Source organism: Mus musculus, chromosome 14 (assembly GCF_000001635.26).
Source record: "Mus musculus strain C57BL/6J chromosome 14, GRCm38.p6 C57BL/6J".
Classification (NCBI taxonomy): Eukaryota; Metazoa; Chordata; class Mammalia; order Rodentia; family Muridae; genus Mus; species Mus musculus.
The window spans coordinates 19,561,901-19,587,806 of NC_000080.6; the positions used below are offsets into that span (position 1 = coordinate 19,561,901).

General features: G+C 43.6%; 1 protein-coding gene across 7 annotated transcripts; it reads right to left on the reverse strand.

Moving 5' to 3' along the window:
* Positions 1-1,900: 1,900 nt before the first annotated feature.
* On the reverse strand, positions 1,901-23,898 carry Gm2237 (predicted gene 2237). 7 transcript variants are annotated; one of them, XM_030248202.1, is made up of 9 exons: positions 22,091-23,144; positions 21,665-21,778; positions 18,307-18,457; positions 11,841-11,938; positions 8,421-8,552; positions 7,526-7,688; positions 6,444-6,575; positions 5,585-5,767; positions 3,006-3,033 (listed from the first exon to the last, which is right to left on the reverse strand). In XM_030248202.1, the coding sequence occupies exons 4-9, from the start codon at positions 11,932-11,934 to the stop codon at positions 3,006-3,008; spliced, it is 732 nt and encodes a 243-aa protein (XP_030104062.1). In that variant the 5' UTR covers positions 11,935-11,938; positions 18,307-18,457; positions 21,665-21,778; positions 22,091-23,144. The 7 variants fall into 7 exon arrangements, with proteins under 7 accessions (NP_001361049.1, NP_001361050.1, NP_001361051.1 ...); NM_001374120.1 differs by lacking the exons at positions 11,841-11,938; positions 21,665-21,778; positions 22,091-23,144 and adding an exon at positions 23,158-23,898 and having other exon boundaries at positions 1,901-3,033; positions 8,421-8,555; NM_001374121.1 differs by lacking the exons at positions 8,421-8,552; positions 11,841-11,938; positions 22,091-23,144 and adding an exon at positions 23,158-23,898 and having other exon boundaries at positions 1,901-3,033.
* Positions 23,899-25,906: the final 2,008 nt, after the last annotated feature.

Sequence of the window (25,906 nt, forward strand, 5' to 3'; positions counted from 1 at the left end):
TGGCTGTGGGACTGTCCTCTGGGTTTGTACCCAAGGTAGACAAGTGCTAGAGTAAACATATGCAAGAAATGATGCGAGCAGTCCTGGGACAGGTGGTGAAAAACTAAAGTTATTTAGTCTCAGCATCCAGAGTAGAGTGGTAGAGGCTATGGCTCTTCTTGGTTGTTTGTCATGCTATTGAGCAGCCACCTCCTTATGTATTGTCCCTGATGCAGATGTTGCATGACAATCTATAGATGGCCAAGAATCTAAACTTGCTGATACTCAGTGCAATCTACAGTTGTTAGGTTTATCATCTTGTGGTATTAGGATATTTGATCTCTTTGTCTATTTTTACTTGCTGTAAAAGGAGCCTAAGGCAGCTCCTCATAACTCTCTGTGAGTGCTCAGCATAGCACATTCCTGGTTTGGTAATGTTTTCAATTACAGGGTTAATCTGACCCCTTACACTAGGATTTTTAGAGTCATATAGCACTTAACTAATAACAACCTTTCTACGGGTCAACTGATTGCAGACTGATAACAGCCACGTTCCCCTTTTGGTCCTCTACTTAAGCTTGTCTTAAACTTGAAAAATCCTAAAAGTTACTCTCACGTCTTATTGTCCCCAAATGACAGAGGAGTCTGACTTGCTGTGTCCCTTTCAAGTCGGGTAACAACGATGTTTTATAGGCTATGTAGTATATAAATTGCCTTGAATCTGCACTAGCTCCATTAGGTTCATAGCAGCCTTAATCATGATAGCCAGTAGCTGGAAAGAACCAAGATGTCCATCAACAGAGGAATGGATACAGAAAATATGGTACATTTGTACAATGAAGAACTACTCAGCTATTAAAAAGAATGAATTCATGAAATTTTTAGACAAATGGATGGATCTGTAGGATATTATCCGGAGTAAGGTAATCCAATCACAAAGGAACACGTATGACATGTACTTGCTGATAAGAGGATATTAGCCCAGAACCTTGGAATACCCAAGATACAAAACGCAAAGCATACAAAACTCAAGAAAAAGGAAGACCAAAGTGAGGATACTTTGGTCCTTATTAGAATGAGGAACAAAATAACCATGGAAGGAGTGACAGCAACATAATGTGAAGCAGAGACTGAAGGAATGACCATCCAGAGACTGCTTCACCTGGGGATCCATCCCATAAACAACCAGAAAAACCAGACACTACTACGGATGCCAACAAGAGATTGCTGACAGGAGCCTGATATAGCTGCCAACTGAGAGGTTCTGCCAGTGCCTGACAAATACAGAAGTACATGCTCACAGCCATCAATTGGTCAGAGCACAGGGTCCCCAGTGAAGGAGCTAGAGAGAGGACCTATGGAGCTGAAGGGTTTAGAGCCCCATAAGAGGAACAACAATATGAACTAACCAGTACCTCCAGAGATCACTTGGACTAAACCACCAAACAAAGAAAACACATGATGGATCTCATTGCTCTAGGTAAATGTGTAGAGGAGGATGGCCTGGTTGGTCATCACCGGGAGGAGAGTCCTTGGTCCTATGAATGTTCTATGCCCCAGTAGAGGGGCATGCCTAGGACAGGAGGAAGGGAGTGGGTGAGTTGGTGAGCAGGGGTTGGTGTAGTAAACAGGGGATCTTCAGAGGGGAAACTAGAAAAGGGTTTAGCATTTGAAATGTAAGTAAAGAAAATATCAAATAAAAAAGGCATTTGTTAGGATTTTATAGGATGATACCTAATTACAATCTTCATTGTTTTTGAATGATGTTTTTTGGCAGACACAGGTGAATCATAAAGTAATAAAATGAACATTGAAGGACCCCCACAGAAACCTATCCCCCAAAAGATTGTGGAATTTATTATCTCTACTTGCAGTTTCCAGTGATTGTATATTTGAAGGAAAGCAGAAGCATACACTGCTGTGTTTTCTGACAGCTTTTTATTGCCTTAGACTATGCTTTGATTTAATGAGAGCTATTACAGAAAAACTGATGTATTTGCCATTAATGCGTTCAACACCATCATCCACAGTATTTTCACAGTAGCTAAATATTTGACAGCAACGATGCAGCATGGGTAAGTTTTCCATCATTAAGTTCCTATCCAGACAGTTGGACACACTCTCCATACTGAATGTATGATGGACTTTGTAGTTCAGTCTGGCTCAGAAGAAACTATGGAGCCCAAGTCCCATGAAGAGTGCAGAGATCCATCTGGGTCTGATATCTGTGGGATTTCATGATCACAACTGAAATAACAAGGCTCTTAGAGTGAAGAGTTGGAGATCACTGTGTTAGTCATAAGAATAAATGCAATGTTCTCAATTGTAACTGAAAGCTGACAGTCAACATGTACTGTGTATAATCTTATCAAAATATCAAATTACTTAAAAGAACAATAAATAACCAATAAATAACAAAACTTTGAATGAAAACAAGAAAAACCAAATAACTAAACTAATCAAAACTCAAACCAAAATCAAACCACAAAAATTGTGCAAAGCAAAATTCTTAGTCTGCTCATTTTGTAGCACAGCCTTACAGCCTGTGGCTGTCCTTGGCAACTTAGTAGAAAAGCAGTTCCTGGAGGTAGCAAACTTTGCAGGAGAAATTTAAGCAACACTCTCCTTTTGGAGTGTGGGTCTGAAGGATATGGCCTCCCAAGTCAAAGCAGAACACATGTTGTAAACTTGGATCCAAGGATTTACAAATTTGTTGACTGATCTCCATGTAATTATTGATGATGACCCATCAGGAAAAGATAAATTTGCACTCAGATTCTTCCTGGATGCCCAGCAGCTCTTGATGTGTCTCAGCATTTCTCTGAGTCCCTTTAAATGTGCACTCTTCCTGGGCCAGAGGCTAGATGAAATTAAGGCCTGTTCATACCAAAGAAACAAAATAAAGGAGGAGCATACAGCCCATTACAGCCATGGTTATTAGGGATGAGAGGCAACAGTGGTGTATTTCCTGTGCACACTCAGTGCTCTTCCTCCAGCACTTCTCTTTGAGGGAGATCATGTCGTGGTCAGTGCCATGTTCTGCTTTCTGCTGGACTATTTCACATGTAGGGAAGAAAGAAACAAAGGCCGGTTAAGCATTTGTCAATTGAGCTGTCTCTCCCAGAACAGCTCTATTCAGCTGGACAAACCAACATGTCCTATCAGCTAAGATCATAACGTGCATCCCAAGTGTCATAGAGCACCTGATCTTGGAATTGTTTCTCACCTTTTAAAAACTGCTAGAATTGGAACTGTCAGCTACACATTATACTGGAGTTCTAAAAAACACCACATTTCCCCAGTTGTGCGGGTATATTATATTGAGTAATAACATTGTAGCAATGTTTGAATGTGAGTTCAAGAGAGATGTGTGCAACCTAGAAACCATGTGGATTCCTTATGGGGTAGGAGTGTGCCCTGAACTGAAGTGAAGGCTATGATTATTTCTCCAGTCAGGAAACTCACAGGGTTCCTCTTGTCAATCCCTCTATCTGCAAATAACCAGAGACACCATACAACACAATACCCATGGGTAATTCATGGTTCCTAGAATCTGCAAGAGTGTGCTAAATAAAAATATTACCAAGGCTGGGCAATGAACCTTAAAAGTGATGGTCATGAAGAAACAGAACAACACCCCTGTACATCTATGACTATTGCAGGGCATACTCTCAAACACACATAATATTTAGGTTTATGCAATACAAGCATATTGTATCGCAGTGACCTTTTTAGTTTCGCAGTTAATACAAATATAAAAATCTCCCAGGATACTTTGCAGGAATAAAAAAGAAATCTTGAATGGGAAAAGTACTTAGTGGGCATAGTATATAGGCAGCGCAGTCAGTGATATGCTTTCCACTCATAAACCGGTCTGGGAATCAGGGTTCTTGTCCTATTATCCAATCTGGCTCAGCAAGTTCCCAAGGCTGTGTAGAATAGGTTTATTTCCCAGCCTAGGGTCACATGTTGGTGGTGGACCAGCCTCTTGTTGTTGCTCACTGTTTCAGACTTGTCCCAAAGTAAACAGTTTCTTCCAATAGGATCTCCCTTTTCTATCACCTAACTGACTTGGTGTCCAAAGGCATGAGCCCAGAGTAATAGGAACTGTCTATAACCAGGATCCAAAAGAAACGTTTTCTCCCCAGAATGTGACTGTGTCAGGGCTATTTTGAGTAGGATAAGGCTGACTAGTTGAAGGACAAATGCTTGCATGGATTATCTCACACTGAGTTCATGGAAGGGCTGCACCACACAGGGCCTTTTCAAACTTCAGCAGATGGACATCAGGATAACTTCTCCCTTCAGGGCTGCTCTGAGGACCACTACAACCCTGACACCTAGACTCTGTGGATAACTCCTCCTTGTTCTGGAAGCACTGGGTCAAAGAGGACTTCTTTTCCACTTTCTGAACATGGCTTCTAACAGACATAACCAGTTTTATACTACCAGAACTGTGTGAAGGTCCTCATTTCTCCCAACCCCCACTGAGGCTGATTGAGACACAGGTCGGAAAAACCATGCATACACAAAAAGAAACACACAGACACACAGTCACAGACACACACACAAGCACACACGCAGACTTATTCACATAAAATCATAACTGAGCAGAAAACAATGAGGTATCTGTTATGGATCAGGACCAAGATAATTCAGACTATGCAGAGGTAATGTTTCAAGGGAGACCCAAGGACTCTGCGATTATTTTAGAGGAAGAAAAAGCACGAGAGAAGCGGGGTCATAGTGGCACACTCCTTTAATCCCAGCACTTGGGAGGCAGAGGCAGGCAGATTTCTGAGTTTGAGGCCAGCCGGGTATACAGAGTGAGTTCCAGGACAGCCAGTTTGAACAGAGAAACCCTGTCTGGGGGGAGGGGGGGAGGGAAACATCTAACAATGGTCCAATTTGGGGGCATATATTAAGAAATTTTTTCATGAAGCCTCAGAAATCACACACCAAACCTGAGCCTGTGTGAAGCCTTTCTATCATCTCTGGTCATCCAGCCAACTCCAGACTCTAAGGCCCAGGAATGACCACTCCAACAGCACTCAAAGAAAATTGAACTGACAAGCTGCTACTCAGGCTCTCTCAGTGTGAACCAAGATATATGAAGCCTGAAGAGACCATTTTGAGATAGAGCAGAAAAGGGGGGAATAGAAAAGCCGCCAAAAGACAGTAATGAAATCCACTTATTTGTCAATTAAACTAGGCTGTCATCCCTGCAAACTATTTCCTAACTAGAATCTCACAAGTTCCCTGTAAAGCAAATGAGCTACAGGCCTTTACTTCTTCCCTCAAAGCTCTTGCTATTCTCAAGAAGGGCTCCAACACAGCACCCTTCAAACTTAAGGCATATAGTGTTGTGATGTCTAATCAACCTATCTCCCTTAGTGATTATAGCAGAGCAGGAACATTTGCATGCCAAATATGCAGTTTCTTGAACCAGGCTACCTCCACAGAGAGCCCTGTAGATGATCACATAAACAAACACTTGGAGGAAACATAGGTGAGTGCCTGGAGAAGTTGGTGGACTATTACATTTGATTGTCTATGTTTATGTTTAGACATGAGGGCAATCTGCCTCTGATACACATCATCCTACCTGCTGTTCCTTGGCACTTGGGACACAGATGTTCTTGCTGGCCTCCTCAGAGAACCTCTTTTCTTCCCCACAGGACACTTGTGGCCAGCCTGCTCCACCAGCAGCCTTCTGTTCTCATTCAGTAATATCCTTACGTTTTCGTGGAGTTGAGTGCACTCACGGAGGAGGTGGTCCTCCTTAATGCTGATCCACAAAGAAAAATTGGTGATTCCCAGCCAGATTCCATTGGCTTGCCACTCCTACAAGTCCTATGATCCCTGCAAGGGCCCTGATTCCCAGACAGCCCCCAGAAGAGTCCACAGTTACATAGCAGCACCAAACAGAGGCAGGTCATATCAAGATACCAGCCATATTCCACAGGACTCAACAAACTTCTAAAAACCCTGACACCAAGAGTACACCATATACATCACAGAAGAGGAAATGTTCCTCATGGTTGATTATAGGTCTGTGCTACCATAAAACCTTCAGCAGGGAGAGGGCTTAGCCCCTCTGAGAGAGGTGAGACCACCAAACAGGTGTCCAATCTTTACATTTTTGTTGGGAATCCTAGATCTTTTAATCTGTGCTCAGAAACCCAGAGGTTCAGGGTTCCTGGATATTCCCAGCGTGGTGGAAAAGTTTTCTATGTAGAGGATCTTGAATTTGGAAGAATAAAGATTGGAGGGTCTTGGACACTCTTCACACTTAGGACACCTGTGTCCAAGAGGTACAAATCCAAGACCCTTGCCTCAGGGCAGGGTTCCTAAATAAAAAACAGATAGCATAGAACCAGAACCCTTGCTTTTGTTCAAAGTCCTAAAAGGACAGAAGCATTCCCTGCCTAGTTCTGGGGGTCTCATTTGTGTCACTGACTCACCTGTAGGAATAGTTATCTTCTATCAGTTCCTTAGAGTACTGCATGGAACCAATTATTGACTGGATCATTTTATTCATATCCAACATTGTCTTCTCATGTTGTGATTTAATGATGTTGAATTCAGTGTTCATCCTGTGGCATGGCCCAAGAAGCAAATAATATGCTGAATTAAGGAATCAATAATCATGTGCAAACAGGCTATATCATGTACTACCCAAGCCAAGTGCATGCCACATCCTGGCTAATTCAAACTGGGTCCCCTAGGTGCTAATTAAACTTACTATCCTGGGCAGAGGACAGCAGAGCCAGGAGACCAAATGGAGCTAGCTGACCTTCAAGGGCTTCCCGGGCAAGCATGTAGGAATAGAGTACTTCTATGACAATTTTACACTACACTGTGCCACAGGCAAGGGTCCAGTAGATATCTGTAATGACTTTCCTCTTATTTTTAAGGCAGGGATTCTCATTTCTTGGTTTCTGTTGTTATGTGAATTCCCAGAGGACACAACTAGTATTTACAGGAGAAAGGCTTTATCATATCTCCTCCAGGAGATTCCTGTGTGACAACAAGGAAACACCAGGAGCAAACTTCCCTGGTGATCACTTTGGACCTCTATGGACTCAACACCAACAGGACCTGCAAACTGTGCATCACACAAATCCTCAGACCCCATCAAAGGTCCCAGAGCCCCAGTCCTGAACAAAACACACGCAACTATGTTCACACACACAGACACAATTAGAATGCCAAATAAATCCAGACAGGTGCCATCTCTCAGAATATAATGAACAATATCAGAGTAAAGCCTTGAAGCCTGCAGGCATTGCATTCACACACTGAGAGACAGTAAGTGTGAGCAGGACATTCTAGCTGTTCACAGCAACAATCAGAATGCAAAAACCCCAAGGTCAAGTACAAAAGAAGATGATAATAAACACACAGCACCTTGTTTATCCAACAATTAAACACCTGTCAGGGCTACTTAATTGAATGATGGGAGATGACGCACTCCATTCATGGAAGGAAATTGGGTTAACAGATGGCACAATACAGTCAACAGGGTACTGGGCATAATTCCTACCTGTAGTTCAAATCCTCATACATGTAAAGGTTCAGGATTCCACACATTTCCTCCATGTCATTGCTGATCTTCCTCATATCCAATTTCAGTTCTTCTAGTTCATTTATTTTTGATCTCTTCTTAGTCATTTTGGAATTTTGGGTTGAAGTATTTCTAGCAGACCCTGCAGATAGGTAAACACAAAAGAATTTGCATACTTGATGGCCCAGGGGCAGGGGAGACCATTCTGAGTCCCAAGAAGAAGATGGAGGGAGAGAAAAGATAAAGACAGTGAATTCCTAAAAGAGCAGAAAAGCTATCTTCCAGCTGGTTTGCTAAGCTATGTTCCTCTTCCTAACCACCATTGTCAGACATATGCCACACTCCCTGTTACAGGCCCGGTTGCCTTGAAATGTATAAGCTGCCTCAGACATAAAGATATGGGGAACATTGTCAGGTCATATCAGATGGGACGCAGGGAAATCCTGAAGTTCATAGTGCTTAGCACTATCAAGCACTAATTAATCGTGTGTCTTCAAATCCAAAGTGTCTGAGTCCTCACCACATGACATGACCAGGGGAGCATCCTTCTCTGTTCTTTTCATCAGAGACTCAAGTTACCTACAGTAATCTGGAAGATGAAGTGCTTCAACTCCCTTCCATGAAAGGACACACTGTTATTCTCATAGTGCCCACTCCTGACATTTTTTGCCACTCAAAATGAAATTAAATAGCTCCCAGAAAAGTAGCTGCAGGCTTGTCAATTCCTGGCTCTGTCAAACTAATCATCAGAAATTCTTGACTCTTTTTCTGACATTGACAAAGTCCAAGGCTTCAGCTTGTAAGACCTACTCCTGGAAGGCCCAGCTCAAGCCTACCTCTACCAGGAAGTTCCCCAACTCTGCCCAGGACTCACTGTGCCTTCTCCAGAACCATTTCCTTCTTCCTTTTTCATGAGAAAGGATTCCCTCTTCCTTCTCTGTTGGTCTGGTCTCTCCTTCATCGACATTCTCTTTCTGAAATAGCCTGAGCAGCCAGGAAAACATTCCTGCTGGTGAACCCAGAGCAAACAGAAGGGATGAACCACAGGCAGTTGCTGTCACCACAACACAGGTGACAACACAGAAGATTCTAGTTCTATCCTAGATACAAGAGATTCTCCAAGGAAGGCATTACTGATGATGTCACTAGCAACTGCCATGACCTACCTGTTAACTAGTTCTGCCCAGCTTGGTCCTTTTCTGGGGTGCCTCTCCTGGAGCCTCTCATGGACCCGTGGGATCCCCTTTGGCAACCTCTCCTTCCAAAGCTGGAGAATTCTACTGCTTCATTAGATGTCATGTGCTTTTGAGGGGGAACGTTGGTTAGGACTCTGACATGCTTAAGAGATTTTGTTGGCACCCAAAACTCTAGGGACTGTGGATGTAGTAGATGTTTCACAACAGTAAATATACCAGCTGTGTCAATTCATGTGACATACACTCCAATTTCCCAGGGTTTTCCTGTCTCACAGAGGCAAATATCTTTCTCCTATAGGTTTAATTGTACAAAACATGGACAATATTTTCTAACGGTGTATTCCTTGACAGAGGGCATTTTTTCATATATATATATATATATATATATATATATGTATATATATATGAGTTTCACAAAATCTCTGGTTTACAACCCTATCTTTTACAAAGAAAACTCCCTACACTTTTGAACATATGGAATCATCTACAGGGCAAATATAAATGGTTAACTTGCTGTGCCTTCTTCAAAACATTATCCTGCACATGCTCCCATTCTCAAATTCAACCAGACAATTTAAGTGGGCATCAGAGAGTAGTGGTCATCCTGAACTGTACATTACTGCATTGTAGCCTCATAGCAATTACTTCTCCAATATCTGTCTTCCAGAATTGCTAAGTTGAGAAATGAGGGTGTTGCAGGTTGTAACGTCATACTGTACTCACAGCAAATATAATACTCAGAAGGTAGGGCTGGGAGTGCAATGACCTGAATTGAGATGAAACCTCAATTTTAATGTGTCTATAAGGTCAGGATGCTGTCCCTTTGGCATTATCATCTCTGGCTTTTGTGTTCTTATGCTGGCTTTGCTGAACCTGTGCCCCCTAACCTCACAGATTTAAGAGTGAAAAATCATGTATATCTTCTTTCAGAAAACATCTGAATTTCACTACCTTCTTGAGCCACACAATATCAATATGCAGAGCTCAAAAATCAGGGGGAGATAGGTGATGGCTTCAAAGATGAGTGCTTTTTCTTACAATTAGGGCGCATATTTTTTTCCAATGTGATTTTTCCTTTTCTCTTTCACTAAGGGTGGCTTGTGTGTTTGCTGGCCTAAAGGGTCCTGGTTCCAACAACATGGGGCTTACTCTATAGAGGCTCAATTTTACCAAGAAAAGGATTGTTGTAGAATCATGTCGTGACAGCAAGTAGTTCAACTACACTGTCTTAGGTCCAGCCGACCTGGTATAGGACTGACGACCTGAGCTATCTGAGGAAAGGAAGCAGCATGCAGTGTCACACAGCTCTCTCTGATGCAAACTGCTGCAATTGGAATAGGGATGTTTGTTTGTTTGTATGTTTGGTTGTTAATTATAAAAACAAAAAAAGTTAGCCACAGTTGGTACATGCCAGTAATCTCAGCACTCAAAAGGGTTTTAAACAATTGTTGTTGTTTGTATTCCTGTTGCTTTTATTGGTTTTGTTTTGAACTCTCCCAGCTATTTGCACTGGACCCAGAATATTAAGCCCATGCTCTGTACAGTCCTATCATTTATGTTAATCAGTGATTTTATTCTTAGCAACCACTCCTGAGATGATCTCATTACTCACTTTCAAATAAAGAAAACAGTCATACAGACATTAGTTAACTTGTATGGTCTCACGTAATCAACTCATCATGACTGTAGAGTGGCATCCCAATCTTTGAAATACCCAAGCTTCTGTTTTTGAGATGCCAGGCATCTGTGGAAGACTCGCTATCTGGTATGGTAGGGGACCTGTAATGGCTGCCACCTGAAGGCCAACACTGCCCCTCCAGTGCCTCTGAAGCCTGAGGCAGAGGTCAGCCAACAACACAGGAACCCTTGGCCACAGCCAGTTCAGGACTGTACTTTGGATGAGCCCTGAGACCTGGATTAACAGAGGTTTCCAGAGTTCTGGTAAAAGTGAGCACAAACACTTAGACTTGAGAAGAATAATGGATCTATGGGACAAACATCTTTCTTTTTTATTTATCTTTGCTATGTTCCTAGTTTATGTCAATACCAAAGGCACCCTACTTTACAACATCTATTCTCTCTGGGTGTTAAAGTTATTGCCTGTGTATACACACTAGAGTTACTAGAACAATACATTCTGTCCAATTTTTTTAAATAATTAAATATTTTTTATTGATATCTTTTTATTTATTCACTTTACACTCTGCTTTCTGCCCCTGACACCTATATTCTTTCCCCAATATTGCTGGCTGCTTCTTTTCTGTGGGAATATGTGGCAGCTATCTCAGGTCATCCCTTCTTCTACCAAAGCTGAGTGACCCTGTCCTGGAGAAAGGTGCTGAGGGTGCTGGGAATGAATGACTTCTGCTTGGCTTTCTTGTTGTTCCACTTGGCTGTCTTTGAGCAGTTCTTGCAGAACTGTCCTTGAACTTGGTACTTCATCCTGATGGTCCGTAAGAAGCACTGGTTTTATTAATTATTCTTGAGAGTATATTTCCATCAAACTGAATCCCATCAGTATACTAACAAGGACAAAGGAAATGAGATATGAGACATCTATTCCAGGAGTTTCCAATTGTTCTCAGACCAGCAGTAGAGAAGCCCACAAAGCTGGCAAAGGTAACTGAGGTCACACAGGGACCTGAGAGCATACTGCTGCTTTCCTAAAGATTGTTCTAGAGGATTATTATATCTAAACTCCCATAGATTCGTGTGCACTGGACACCAAAGGGCTCAACATACTTTGCTTTTGTCACTCAGCTTCTCCAAGTATTAGAAGTCCCCCAATTTAGAGGGATTTGAAGGTATAAATAAGTCCCAGTGGCTAGAGGTACCTCAAAACAATGTGTAAGAACAGAGAACTGCTTGAGAATCAGAAAGACAAGAGCAAAGTCATAGCCCAATAAGAAAATCTGAGTAACAAGCCATCAAGTGAAAACTGAAAGTAGCAGGCCATGCACCAGTAAGGTTGGTTCTTGGCTCTCAGGTAGATCTATCTGAAAATTTCTGAGGAACTCCATTTTGATTTCCAGAGTTGCCATAGCACTTTGCAGTCCCACCAGAAATGGAAGAATGTTCCTCTTTCTTCAAATTCTCACCAACATATGCTTTCACATGAGTTTTTTTGATCTTAGCATTCTTCACTGGAAAGTATAACGCTGGACACCACCTCAGGGTCATTTTGATATTCATTTACCTGAAAAAAAAGGACTTTGCACACTTCTTCAGTGCTTCTCAGCCATTCAAGATGCGTTGTTGTGAATGTTGTGTTTAGTTCTCTACCTCATTTTTAGATTGTGTTCTTAGCTCTTATGAAGGTTATCTACTTGAGTTCTTTATAACATAACAACAGAACCTGAGGAAATCCAAAACATCATCAGATCCTACTACAAAAGGCTATACTCAGGAAAACTGAAAACCTGTATGAAATAAACAACTTCCTAGACAGATACCAGATACCAAAGTTAAATCAGAATCAGATTAACGATGTAAACACTCTCATTTCCCTAAAGAAATAGAAGCAGTCATCAATAGTCTCCCAGCCCCAAAAAGTCCAGGACCTGACGGGTTTAGTGCAAAGTTCTAGCAGACCTTCGAAGAAGACCTGATTCCAACTCTCCTCAAACTATCCCACAAAATAGAGACAGAAGGCACTCTACCCAATTCTTTCTATGAAGCCACAATTACTCTGATACCTAAACCACACAAAGATCCAAGAAAGAAAGAGAAATTCAGACCAATTTCTCTTATGACCATGGATGCAAAAATACTTAATAAAATCCTCACAAACCGAATCTAAGAACACATCAAGACAATCATCCATCATGACCAAGTAGGCTGGATCCCAGGGATTCAGGGATGGTTTAATATACGCAAATCCATCAGCGTAATTCACAATATAAACCAAATCAAAGAAAAAAAACACATGATTATCTCATTAGATGCTGAGAAAGCATTTGACAAAATCCAATACCCATTCATGATAAAAGTCTTGGAAAGATCAGGAATTCAAGGCCCATACCTAAACATGACAAAAGCAATCTACAGAAAACCACCATCAAACTAAATGGAGAGAAGCTGGAAGCAATCTCACTAAAATCAGGAACTAGACAAGGATGCCCACTTTCTCCCTACCTATTCAATATAGTACTTGAAGTCCTAGCCAGAGCAATTCGACAACAAAGGAAGATCGAGGGGATACAAATTGGAAAGGAAGAAGTCAAACTATCACTATTTGCAGATGATATGATAGTATGTATAAGTGACCCTAATAATTCCACCAGAGAACTCCTAATCCTGATAAACAGCTTCAGTGCAGTAGCTGGATATAAAATTAACTCAAACAAATGAATGCCCTTTCTCTACACACAGGATAAACGGGCTGAGAAAGAAATTAGGGAAACAACACCATTCACAAGAGTCACAAACAATATAAAATACCTTGGCGTGACTCTAACTAAGGAAGTGAAAGATCTGTATGATAAGAACTTCAAGTCTGTGAAGAAAGAAATTGAAGAAGAACACAGAAGATGGAAAGATCCCCCATGCTCATGGGTTGGCAGGATTAATATAGTCAAAATGGCTATCCTGATGAAAGCAATCTACAGATTCAAACTTCCAACTCAATTCTTCACTGAGTTAGAAAATGCAATTTGCAAATTCATCTGGAATAATAAAAATCTAAGATAGCAAAAACTATTCCCAACAATAAAAGAACCTCTGGGGGAATCACCATGCCTGAACTCAAGCTGTAGTACAGAGCACTTGTGCTAAAAACTGCATGGTACTAGTACAGCGACAGACAGGTAGATCAATGGAAAATAATTGAAGACCCAGTAATGAATCCATACACCTATGGTCACTTGATCTTTGACAAGGGAGCTAAAACCATCCAGTGGGAAAAAGACAGCATTTTCACCAAATGGTGCTGCCACAACTGGCAGTTATGTAGAAGAATGCAAATTGATCCATTCTTATCTCCTTAAACAAGACTCAAGTCTAAGTGGATAAAAGTACTCCACATAAAACCAGAGACACTGAAACTTATAGAGGAGAAAGTGGGGAAAAGCCTCAAAGATATGGGCACAAGGAAAAAGTTCCTGAATAGAACAGCAATGGCTTGTGCTGTAAGATCGAGAATCGACAAATGGGACCTCACAAAATTGCAAAGCAAAAGACACTGCCTCTGGTGCATTCTGGGGGTCCAGTTTCCTGAGGCTGCCTGTTTACATTCTTTCTGCCAGACATCAGGACTTCAGTCATTTTCCCTCTACCAATACCAGTTCAGGTTTCCCTCTCCCCACCCCAACTGCCCCCTACCATGTTAGGGAGGGAGGGAAGGACCTGGGAGGGAAAGTGATCCTGTTTGTTTAAAAATGACTTTCATTATGATGTGTTAGACTTAGGACTAGCTCTGGATGCTGTATGCTGGCTCTTATGGGACTCTGTTACAGAACACTCCTCTGAAGTGCTCTAGGCATCCCTGCAGCAGAGGCTCTGCCTGGGTTCATCCAGCTACCTCCTAAATCTTCTCTATCCAGAGAACACTATTCACTAGAAATAGGCAGAAACTGCAGAGAGCCGGGTTCAAGGGTGGCAATCTCAGGTCTACAGGCAGTATTTCTCAATAAAAGTGTAGTTTCTTCCAACCATGGTTATGCACTCCTTTAAATCCCATCACTTAAAAGTTATAAACAGGAGGATCTCTGTGTGTTCAAAAACAGCAAGCTCATAACATATCAGAGAGTTTGGAATGGAGGAAGACACTCACTGAGTATCAAACATATTGTTTCCCGGACAGAAGGTCCTGAAGACTAGATCCATGTAAACTCTGATGTGTTCTCTTTCTGGCTGTGACCATCAGGTTGTCCATGAGCAGAAAGAAGCCCACAAAAGTCACTCCACAGGATCCTCCCAGGCTTTGTTCCTACTTCATCTGAGAGACAACCAAGCAAGACCAGATTTTTTTTTTTATTGCTTGTTCTTCTTCTGCATGACCAGGTCCTTCTGCTCAGCAGTACTATAGCCTTTGCTCCAGACTATCCTGTTCCTGATAATTAGAGTATGTGTTCTTAGTGGAGGGGTATCAAAAAGCATGCACACACTGGAATGAAAATGCAAGTGTTTACAAAGGATACCAGTGGTTGATGATCAGCCAGGCAAGCAAAGCAGCCAGCTTCTGGGGGAAAGAGCAAACAGTATTTCAAGACAGAGGCTGAGAATGAAACCCAATGAGATCTTCTAGAAAATGAAGAAAATGCATGAAAAAGTGCATGAAAAAAAAATACCACATGCCTATAATATACAAAAAAGAAAATATACACACACACAAAAACACACATATCAGCAGCCTATCCACCACACACAGAGTATGTAAATGAGAGCAAAATACCAAAAAAAAAGCACCTCGTGCTGCAAGAACACATTCGTTTAGTTATAGCATACCAGCAATTTGAGCGGTATCTTACACTATGCTAAACAAAAGGTGGAAGATACAATTGCTATGGTGAGCATGCTTTGCTTGGCCAGACTATGCTGAAGTGGTTGCATAAAATTTCCTCTTGCAATCTTAAATCTCTTGACACCATGTCCCTAGCTTGTCAGAATCCCTACCCACATCCATAGTCATCCAGTCAACAGGAGAATGCAATCTACAGAAAAGGAGAATACTCCAGTCTCATTGACAAAAAACATGGCTAACACTCTGCTAGTCAGAGTTCAGTCAGTGTGAGTCTGTCCTGGGCAGATTAAAAAGATTGTCTTGAAATGTAGACAGCAAAGATGAGAAATGCCACATGTCACCCCAAAAAAGATGACATCAAGAACTGCTCATTTGGCATTTGCAAAGGGATTCCCCCCACCCTTGCAAGCTGCTTCTCACATGTGAATTATATGACTGATGCCAAGCAAATAAGCCACAAGCCCTGACTTCACTCACTTAAAGCTCTGTGCACTGAACCCTGTAGGCGTGTGGTGTATTACTGAACTGTACTCATCTTTGGGCTGAAGTATTAAGCAGAGGTGGATTTGCTTGCTGATAATCCACTTTCTCACAAGAAGCTCATTCCCCAGAAATATTTGTGCTTGGACATAGACCTGAACAATTGGCTGTCATGAGGTATGTACTTAGATTGCTGTGTGGATGAGTAAGATGATGGATGAAAGCACAGGTAGGTGGATGAGCTCGTCTAGAAGTTACAAGGGCAGATGGAGCTAACCATTAGCCTGACAAAGCTGCCTGTCTCTACCTGTTGTTCCTGACTCTGGAAGTCACTGGCCTCTTCCTATTGGTCCTTATGGAGCCCCTTTAAGTCCCACAAGTACTACAGCACCAGTGCCTCATCTTCCAGCACTTTCTTATTCCTGTGCCTCCTCAGCATGTCTACCTTCTTCTTCAGCTGATTCAGTTCCATCAGAAGGTGGCTCTGCAGGTTTCTGCAAACACCCAATGCATACAAAGCCCCTGCTATCCTTTTCCTATTAACTTATAAGAAACACCATCAACCCCACCAGACCCTGGTTCTCAGGAAGACCTAGATAAGAACTCAGGACATCTAGGTGAGCTGCACTCAGAAAGCAAAAATTAGAGAACAGCAAATTCCAGAAACACTCATGCTACTTCCAAAAGTCCCAACACTAAGAGGGATCCATGTTTCCTAAAAAGAAGAAGTGGACTACAGTTGTCCCTACCTGTCCATCCTAATGGAGAAACATCACGAAGGAATGGGCAAAGGCACTATGAATTGGAAAGGAGAAACAAGGGGAATACTTGCTATACATGGGTCTGCTGGTAACTAGCTCTCTACAGATCCTGACTCAGCCCCGGGGGTCAAGAAGACCTCACATGATACAAATAGTTCTTCTGTCAAGACCAGGGTTTCTCAATTTACCAAATGCTGTGGATGCTTTAATGCAGTGACCTCCCAAACTTAAGATTATTTTCATTGCTACTTGGGTACTATAATTTTTGTACTGTTATAAGCCATAATAGAAGTGTCTGAGATAAAGGATTGTCTGATACACAACCTCTGTGAAAGGGTCCTTTGACCTTTTTTTTTTTACCCCAAAAAGTGTTTCAACCCACAGGTTTACAACAGAAAAATCTAAAGGCTCCTGTGTGAAGTGGCAGAAAGCAAGAACCAGAGCTCGAGAGTCTCCTGTGCAGGATCAAAAGCAGAGATGGCAATTCTACAGCTCATGTGCTCCCAAGCAAGACAGACAGTTACCTATAGCAGCCTTTCTCTTTGCCAGGAATTCAAATGTCTCTGAGGCCTCAGTGTACACATTCTGTAAGCTCTGCAGGTCCAACATTACCTGCTTAGTCTCCACTTTCAATTTTTCATAGTAAGGATTTGATCTGTGGTTGGGCCTGGCCCCAAGAGCAAAGAGTCCCAAGAACACAGGCTTCAAGGGTCACCTGAATCCAGGATGGATTCTGAACTATCCAAGCTCACAGTATGTTACCTTCTACCTCCTATGTACTAGGATCATCTAAGCTTATTAATCTTGCTATCTTGTCCAAAGGTCTCCAGAGGCTGGGTGTCCAGGTGGTTAGAGTTCTGGTTGTTTGAGCTCCCGCATAGGCCTGGAGGGACAGACGAGGTCTCTAAACTCTCAGTAGTTTATGGCACAGGTGTGGGTATACAGAAACTATGAGGACATTTCTCCTTTTTTTTTTCTTTCAGAACAAGGGCTCTTGATCTTTGGCCTAGTCCTATGAATTTGGCCAAACTATATAATCCACATTTCAGGGAGAATTACCCAGAATGAGGAGGTCATGGTGAATTCACCACAGAACTCAAATATTTCATCAAGTTGAACACATAATGCAAGTGCATTGTTGCTTGAAGTATGGTTTCCAGTCCTAAGCATTGGCATTGTCAGCAGACTGTAAGGCAGGCAATTCCTCAGGTCCTACCACATACCCTTATGACCAGAATATAGAGAGAGTCACACACACACACACATGCATGCACACAGAATCAGGGTGTGTTTGCAGGGAGAATGAGAAAGTACAATTTAAATAGAATCCAGAGGAAATGCAGAGGACATTCTGTTTATAAGACCCAAAATCTGAGAAAAGTATTAATGAGCCTAAGACCTTCCATCATTTATCAGAATGGACCAAATGGGACCAAGCTTTCCTGGTGATATAGCAAGCTTCAGCAAGCAACACCTGCCAGACAATTACAAAGCTTTGCAAACAAACAAACAACGAACTCAAGCAAGCAAACAATCAATCAAAACCTCACAGCAACTAATATCTCACTCAAACGGTCACATGTCAGTGCCTCTATCAATACATGCTGAGACATCACATCCTCTTCAATCCCTCAGTTGTAGGCTTTCATTTTCATATAAAAAAAATAGAATACCCTATGTCCGCAGCTCACTCCTGCTCTGACTTCAAGTTCAGCCTGTGAGAATGTTTAGTGAGAAAAGGTTGGGCACAGTGACACCCTGGAGTTACAGTCTCCAAGTACCATAAAATTTAATAAGAATAAATTGTAGGCCATACCATAGACCCAAGAAATTGACCATGATGTTTGACAGAATGAAAAATACCTCTTGTGCAAAGCTTTCTCACTGATGAAGATCAGGTGATCTTGTAGCTCATTTTTCCCACTGGTCATCGGCTGAGTGGTTAGGCTTTCCACTTTCCTCACCCATCTTCTGAACAGGAGTGTTGGGGATGATGGTAGTACACCAGCAGCCCCTATGGGTAGATGAACACAAGTGAATATACATACTGTCAAGGCTCAGAGCATTGACAGAACACTGAGTCCTATACAGACATCTGACAAAACAGGAATGCATGTGACCCAGTCATTCCTCTTTCGCTTCACTTTGCACATGCATCATGTGACCAAGGACAGGATCCTCAGGCTTATTCATAGCTGCGTATGATTTAATTAGGCAGTACTGTCCATAAGCTTTTGGTATAGAAACCATCAGAAAACTATCATAGCCCACAAGCACCAAGATGGTGTGGAGATGCCCATATCTCCTGTCAGGTCACTCTAGAAACAAGACTATGGATGGAAAAACAGTGCAAGAGCACAACGCATTCCCAGACTCACCAAGTCAGCTGCGTGAGAGCCCAGTGTGCCCAGAGTTGGCAAGAAAGCACCAGTCTCTACTCTGGCTCACTATTTTGACAGTCCAGTGGCTAGACTAGAGAACAAACTGATACCCACACCTGCTATCTATGTGGGCAACTTTTAGGGAACACTGTTCAGAGACGTTCTTCTGTGACATCTGAGAAATGAAAGGTCTTCCCTGGGAAGCCAATTTCTTTCCTTCTTAGGAGAGCTGGAAAGACAGTTCACCTAATGGAGTCCCTGGGGTAAAGGACAGTGATGCCCAGCCCTGAGGTGCTGACATCTCACTCACAGTCCTCTGCCTGCTGCTGCTTTCACTTTTGTCCCGTTCAAACCCATTTCCCCTGTAAGAGCAGAAGCCTGAAACACCCAGGACAACAGCTTTGGCCTTAAAACTTCATTGATCTGGGACAAACCAATGTCCTGTAATCATTGACAAATTCAGGATCCATGACAAGCAGGGAAGGCCAGAAGCTTCCCAGAGAGACTAACTACTGAGTCCCAATTCCTGAAGACCCAGAAACAGACTGTGGTCTCCTTCAGGAATTTTCCCATCTTCTGACCAATACTTATGGTGGCACATTTTCAAGGACCATTTATTTCTTGATGCTTTAGCCTGAGGGTCAAGGGTCATCTTTCTTCCTCTCACTTGTGTCCATTCTTTCTCCTAAGTAGCATCCTTCCTCTGGCCAACATATCTATGGATGATTAGGAAAGACGGTGCATAAAGTGGTCCAAGAGCAGTTGGTGTTGCCACAACACAGGTGACATCTCAAACCATGCCAGGCCTCTCCAGGATACAAAAGAATGTCTAGGGAAGGAACTGCTGATGTCATGGGGAGCTGACACTGCAACCATGCTAACTAGCTCTCCTCACAATTCATGCTGCACTTTCCAGGAGCCACTCCTAACACTGAAGGGAATCCTTTCAGTACCTCCTCCTTCCAAAGACCTCCATTAGATTGGTTGGAAACTCATTACTAATTCCCCCATGGGGAACTGATTGTTTATTTTCAAAAATTTCCCCAGGAATGTTTCATTTCTTTCTCAAAATTCCCCTATTCATCTAAATGTGAAATAAAATACTCCTGAAAACTCAGATTAGGATGAATATGGATGCAGAAGGAACACCTGCCTCAAGTACTGATGCTTGGAAGCACACCCAGGAAGAGCCTGCAGGGCCTTGAACTCACAGATATCTACTTGTCTCTGAGTACTCCCAAGTGCTGAAATTAAAGGCAGGCAGAACCAGGCCAGGCATTCCCATCACCTCCTTTCTCTCCCCTACTTCAACTTGTGTCCCAACATTTTCTTTGGTCCCTACCTCTAATAGAAAGCAGGGCAGAAGGTACTTGGATTCTAGCTAATGGCTCTTTTACTGTCATTCTCTTATAAGCCTGGACCACATGTGTGCTGTTAGTCAATGTGATCACATATAGCTTCAAACATTAAAATATACCCTTTGTTACAAGATCCAATCTTCTTGAAACTCAAACTGTGTTCACTGAAAAATATATCATAGATGGGAGAGAGGGGAAGAGAGAGAGAGAGAGAGAGAGAGAGAGAGAGAGAGAGAGAGAGAGCAAATTCTTGCATACATGTTGCCACATGCCATGATAACACAGTAATCCCATTTAGTCAAGTTTGTATGGTAAAATATTAAATTCCCTATATTTAAATTTTAAGAAAGTTTTTTGAAAAACCAACTCAGAACTGGAATCCCAGTGAAAACAGGTTTGCTTTCTTTGTTGTTCTTTCATTTTGTTTTAAGAGAGTATGGATTTATTTTGGCTCAGAGGATAAATATATCTTGGTGGGAAAGGCATGGAGCTGGGTCTCTAGTTGTGGTTGCCAGAGCATGTACCAGCTGCTTGTTCTGTGCCACCTACTAGGAAGCAATGGGGGGAGGGGACACACACAAAGCTTGAAAATGAGAGTCTCTGAGCACACAGAGTTGGGGCTTCAAAAAGCTGTGATTCTACTGCTTAGATCTGATATCTCTCTCTCTCTCTCTCTCTCTGTCTCTCTCTCTTACTCTCTCGCTCTCGCTCCCCCCCCTCTCTCTCTGTGTGTCGGTGTGTCTGTGTGTGTCTGTGTGTGTGTGTTAGACAGACAGACAGACAGTGTGGCTTCTTAAAATTATATATAGACTAGCAATTAATGTTCTAAGTATAGCCTACCGCATGGTGGTCATATCGATTCATTCTGAAGGAAACCAGAACTCACTTCATTCAGATTCTTGAGATCCCTGAATCAAAGTTAAAGACTCTGATTTTGGGGAACTTGATGATGCCTTGTACTCTGCTGAAGCAAGAGCAGGGCATGCAGTTTCAGGCCTGCCTGGCCTACCGAGTAAATCCCACAGCAGCCTGTCCTACAGTGTGATGCTCTGTCCCAAACATAAACAACACAGATTCGGATGGACCCAGTGTTCCTTCAAAACATATTTAGATTAAATCGTCAACCCCATTGCACCCCATGCCAGAAAATTTAACATTTAAAGCTGTTTCCTCTACTACATTCTTGCTTTCTCTTGAATACACTCCTCTTTTAGTCGTTCAGGTAACACAACTTTCTTATGTAGTTATATAAAGCATTTGAAAAATCCTTAAATATTGTAGTCATTACACAAAGTTCTGAATAAAATCCCTCGTGAGAACTTTTTTGACACATACTTGGATAGATGTCAACCTTCAGCTATAAAGTAAGGTTCTTGGGGACAACGCTTGTCTGAGAGTTAACAGCTTGCCCAACAATCTCAGAACACGACAGGTGTTGGATAAGAATATTTGCTGAACTAATAAAATGCCTTAGCCACGTACATACGCCAAGTTTTGAAGAGTTCAACATTTAGCCACTGCTCCTGCTCCATCTCACATCTCTGTGAAGGTTTTAGCTTTAAACGTTCATGTTGCGAGACGAGTACTGAAGATTTTCTAGGAGAATAAGAAAGCACTCTGTTTCTTAGCACTTTGGAGAAGAAAGCCGGAGGTTCTCTAATTTTCTAACTGCGGTGAAGTCCTAGCATTCAGCACCCAAAAAGCACTACATATAACTTGGAGCTTCCCGCTGTACGTGGTGGAAGCTGATAAGATTTTATATAGTAAAGTTCAAAACAGGTCGCTGGATTTCATTCCTAATGATCTAAAATGTCAAGACTGAATTGTATGTTTAACCAAGACACCTTACTCCCTAATAATGATCGCAATAGAACACGAGCAGATGGGCTACCTAACGTGCAAACTCACAAAAACAAACGCAGTGGCAGATGGATCAAAGTCGAAGGACTTCTTGAAAGGTCAGGAAGCAGGAGGCAATAAATTGTACCCTGGCAAAATGGCTGGAAGTCTAAGGGTAAGAAAAGAAGCAAGCCTGGCCCCTGACCTACAAGCTCTCAACAGGCAGAGGGCGCACCTGAGCAGACTCAGGAAGTCCCTGGGACAACTTCACTGGAACAGCACCTCAGCAGGGATGAAGCCAGAAATTTTAGACCAGGCTTTTGAGACGGTTCACAACGTCAATCAAAAACGAGTAAGAAATACATAGATAGGGTATGCAGGGCCAAAATTCATTGCCCACTCAAGATTACAAGGGTCTACGCAGGGCGGGGATTCCTGCGAGGAATCCCTGAATGGATGGATGGATGGATAACAGAAGGTTCAGTTTGAGGTGCAAGAAATAAGTTAATGGATTTTAGGGAATAAATCCAAAGACCCCGACTCGCATCTTCTCACACGCAACACTCTGAGCCCCAAAAGTGACTCCATCTGCGCGTGGCGTGTGCTGTGAGATCCAGGCGAAAGCGAAGTTATCTGGGGCTGGATCCCTGGCCAGGTCCTTGACCCTCGGAACAGTTCAGGGCAGCCTAGGCCACCCGAGTCGGAGGCGTGGCTCTGGGTTTCTGGCAGCCTCGGGCCTTCCCAGGCGGAGGTTCTTGGGAACCTGAGTGCCCAGGTGACTGCCAGCGCATGGTCAAGAGGTGAACCCCCGTCTCCTCCTGGCCGCACCCGCTGACCGCGCAACCCAGCCCCCTCCACTTCCCTGGCCTCCATGCCACTCTAGGAAATAAAGTGCAAAGCTGAGAAAAGGATGAAGCGCGGAAATGGTCCTCTCCGGATCCAGAGGCCGACCAGACAAAGGCGCTTCGGGCGGGGAGCAAGGAGGAGCCAGGGCGCGGGAGGAAGCGCTGTCCTGGCTGGGAAGCAACTGGGGACCTCATCCCGGACCGCTTCCGGAACGGAACCTGGCCGGGAGGGGGAGGCGGGGAGCAAGGACAAGCGGGAGGGGTGGGCGCGGGCGCGGGCGTGGTACTCACCGGTTCCTCCCAGGCTGGGCTCTGGGATCCAAGCACGGGGCGCACGTGCTGCGGCTCCATCCTGCCGGCCCGCGCCCGCTGACCAACGGAGCGCAGGGACACTGCGCTCTCTGGCTTCCGACCCGTTCGCCCCCCCCCCCTCCGCCCCCCGCGCGGGTCCCTTCCTCCACCACCACCTCCGCAGCCGCATGAGTGCAGCTCCATGGCGCGGTGGCGAGCGCTCGGCTCCTCGAGCCTTTGCTGCCTCCCATGGCCCCAGAATCCGCCACCCCACCCCTCTCCTGTCTCTGCCTCCGATCCCCTCCCCTTTTCTCCCGCCGTCTGCCCCTTCCCCAGCGACCCCTACCGGCCGGCGGCCCGGAATGCATGTGACCCCCCCTGCCAGGCCATATATGGTGCGGAAAGGAAAGCAGCCACCGGGCGGTCACAGGCACCTGGTGGTGGTGCAGCTAAAAGAGGAAGCTTCACCAAGGACCCAGGCTCAACAGGAGCATCGGGGATGTCAGGGGCAAGTAGCTCAGGAGGGGTGAGCAGGACCTGGCCCCTTTCCTTCAGGCATTCCTTGCCTAGGGTGCCTGTAGCTCCAGGTGGTTGCCTCCTGAGCTGAGCCTGGAGCCAATTGCCCAGGACAGTACCTGGCTTCAACAGAGCAAGGCTGTGCTTTGCTCCCCTGAGCCGCTCCCAAGCACCTATTCTGGCAGCTGGGATGTCTGGCTGGGCTGGCTGGGGAGCCCTGCTTTTATTCATTTTCTATAGCTGAAAGAATTTGTGAAAAGAAAACCAGCTAAGGAGCAGGTCTGTGGTTCCCTGTGAGTGCTCAACTCAAAATAGGGACAGGGGCAGTTCAGAGACAGCTCAAATGTCAACTGTCTAATCTGCTGCTCTCTGGGAAAAAGAAAATGAAAATTGCAACTAGCAAGTTTTTCAATCATCATTTCTGAAATCATCTTTACTGGCAGTGGAGACAGTTTCCATCTAGTTGCAAACAGAGGAGTGACTGCATTTGCATGGGTCATTTCCTCTCTCATGGACTTCAGACTCCTGCATCTCCTGGCCCTTAGTCTGGTAGACAGATGCATTCACACGTTTTGAAACCGAAAATTCAAAACACATACTTGATCCAGCATGCTCCCACGTCATACTAACTTCCAAGGCTAATATTCCACTGGAGCTACACCTATAAAGGTCACTAAGGATTGTGGAGAGAGCTAAGCCACTGGATGGTTTCCAGCCCTCACTTTCTGTGACTTGACTGACTAGATTTGCATTCCTGAATCTCTCCTTTAAAGGGGCCTTGGAATGTTGGGTCTTCTTTGTTTGTGACTATGCTTTGTTCAGTGGCCTCTTACCTGCTGCCTAAGTAGCCTGTCCTTCATTTACTTTGAATGAGGGTTAAGTGGGGTGAGTGAGCAGTCTACAAGTTCCTCCCTTGCTTTTAGTTAGCAGCCAGATAACTCACAGATCTCCATCATTCTGACCATGCTGCCTTTACCTCAGCACTGGGATCACAGATGAACACTGGGGCTCACTCAAACCCAGCCCTTCATTCCTCTAGGCCAACTGAGCTATCCCAGACCAGAAGCGAACTGCTGTTTTTCAAGCATGTTGTTACATTTTTTGACTTTTCTTTTTCACTTGGGTGTCTGTGTCTGTGTGTGGGTTTGTGCACAGCAGTGTGAATTCTCATGGAGGCCAGAAGCATCCAGTACCCCTAGAGCTGGAGTTAGGAGGCACCCAGTGTGGGTGCTCCAAAGCAAACTCCCTGCTTTCAGACTCCCAAACCCTGTCTCTGTCTCAAACACACACATACGTTATTTTTTTATAGAAAGAAAGAAAGAAAGAAAGAAAGAAAGAAAGAAAGAAAGAAAGAAAGAAAGAAAGAAAGAAAGAAAGAAAGAAAGGAAGGAAGGAAGAAAGAAAAAAAAGACATTAAAACTGGAAAAGAAGAATGCAGCTTGCCCAGGGACCTGTGTAACTCCCAGAGCCAGGGTTATAATCCAGATTGCTTCATTAATGTGACTACATATACAGCTGTTTCTATGTTCTAAATGTTGGTATCTCCCCAGTTCCCGTTGAAGTCCTAACTTGCATGAGCACCTAAGGAAGGGGTCTGGTTATGATAGCAGATTCTGTATAAATGGAACTGGTATCTTGTAGGTGGAGGGGCTGGAGAGATGGCTCAGTGACTAAGAACACTCAGTGTTCTTCCTGAGGACCCACGTTCAGTGCCCAGTACCCACCTTGGGCAGCTCACAGCTACCTGTAACACCAGTTCCAAAAGATCCAATACCCTCTTCTGGCCTCAGGTACCTGCATGAACATGGTGCACAGATAGACAGGCAGGCACACACTCACATAAAACAATTCAAAACATAAAGCAAGAAACAGAATACCATCTCCATTGTCTTATAACATTAAATTCTGTCCTGTATAATAAAAGTGTTCTCTTTGCTCCTGAATGCACAGTATAACTAGTTCTGTTTTTCAACTCTTCCAAGTCATTGTGTTTTAAGGATGTCCTAAAAATACGGTTTGATCTCACAACTACCAGACCATCCTAAGAGCACTACTTTTAGCATGACTGTTTTCATTCATTGTGTGTATTAATCAGACTAAAGGGCTCTAGGAAAGCCTTGCTGCCACCGCCCCTCCCCCTCACCTTATTTCCTTCTCAGGGAACAGTACACTTTAGGAGATTGTGGGGTGTGTCCTCTGTTCCACTTTACCATCCACCTCCTAAGGCTTTGCC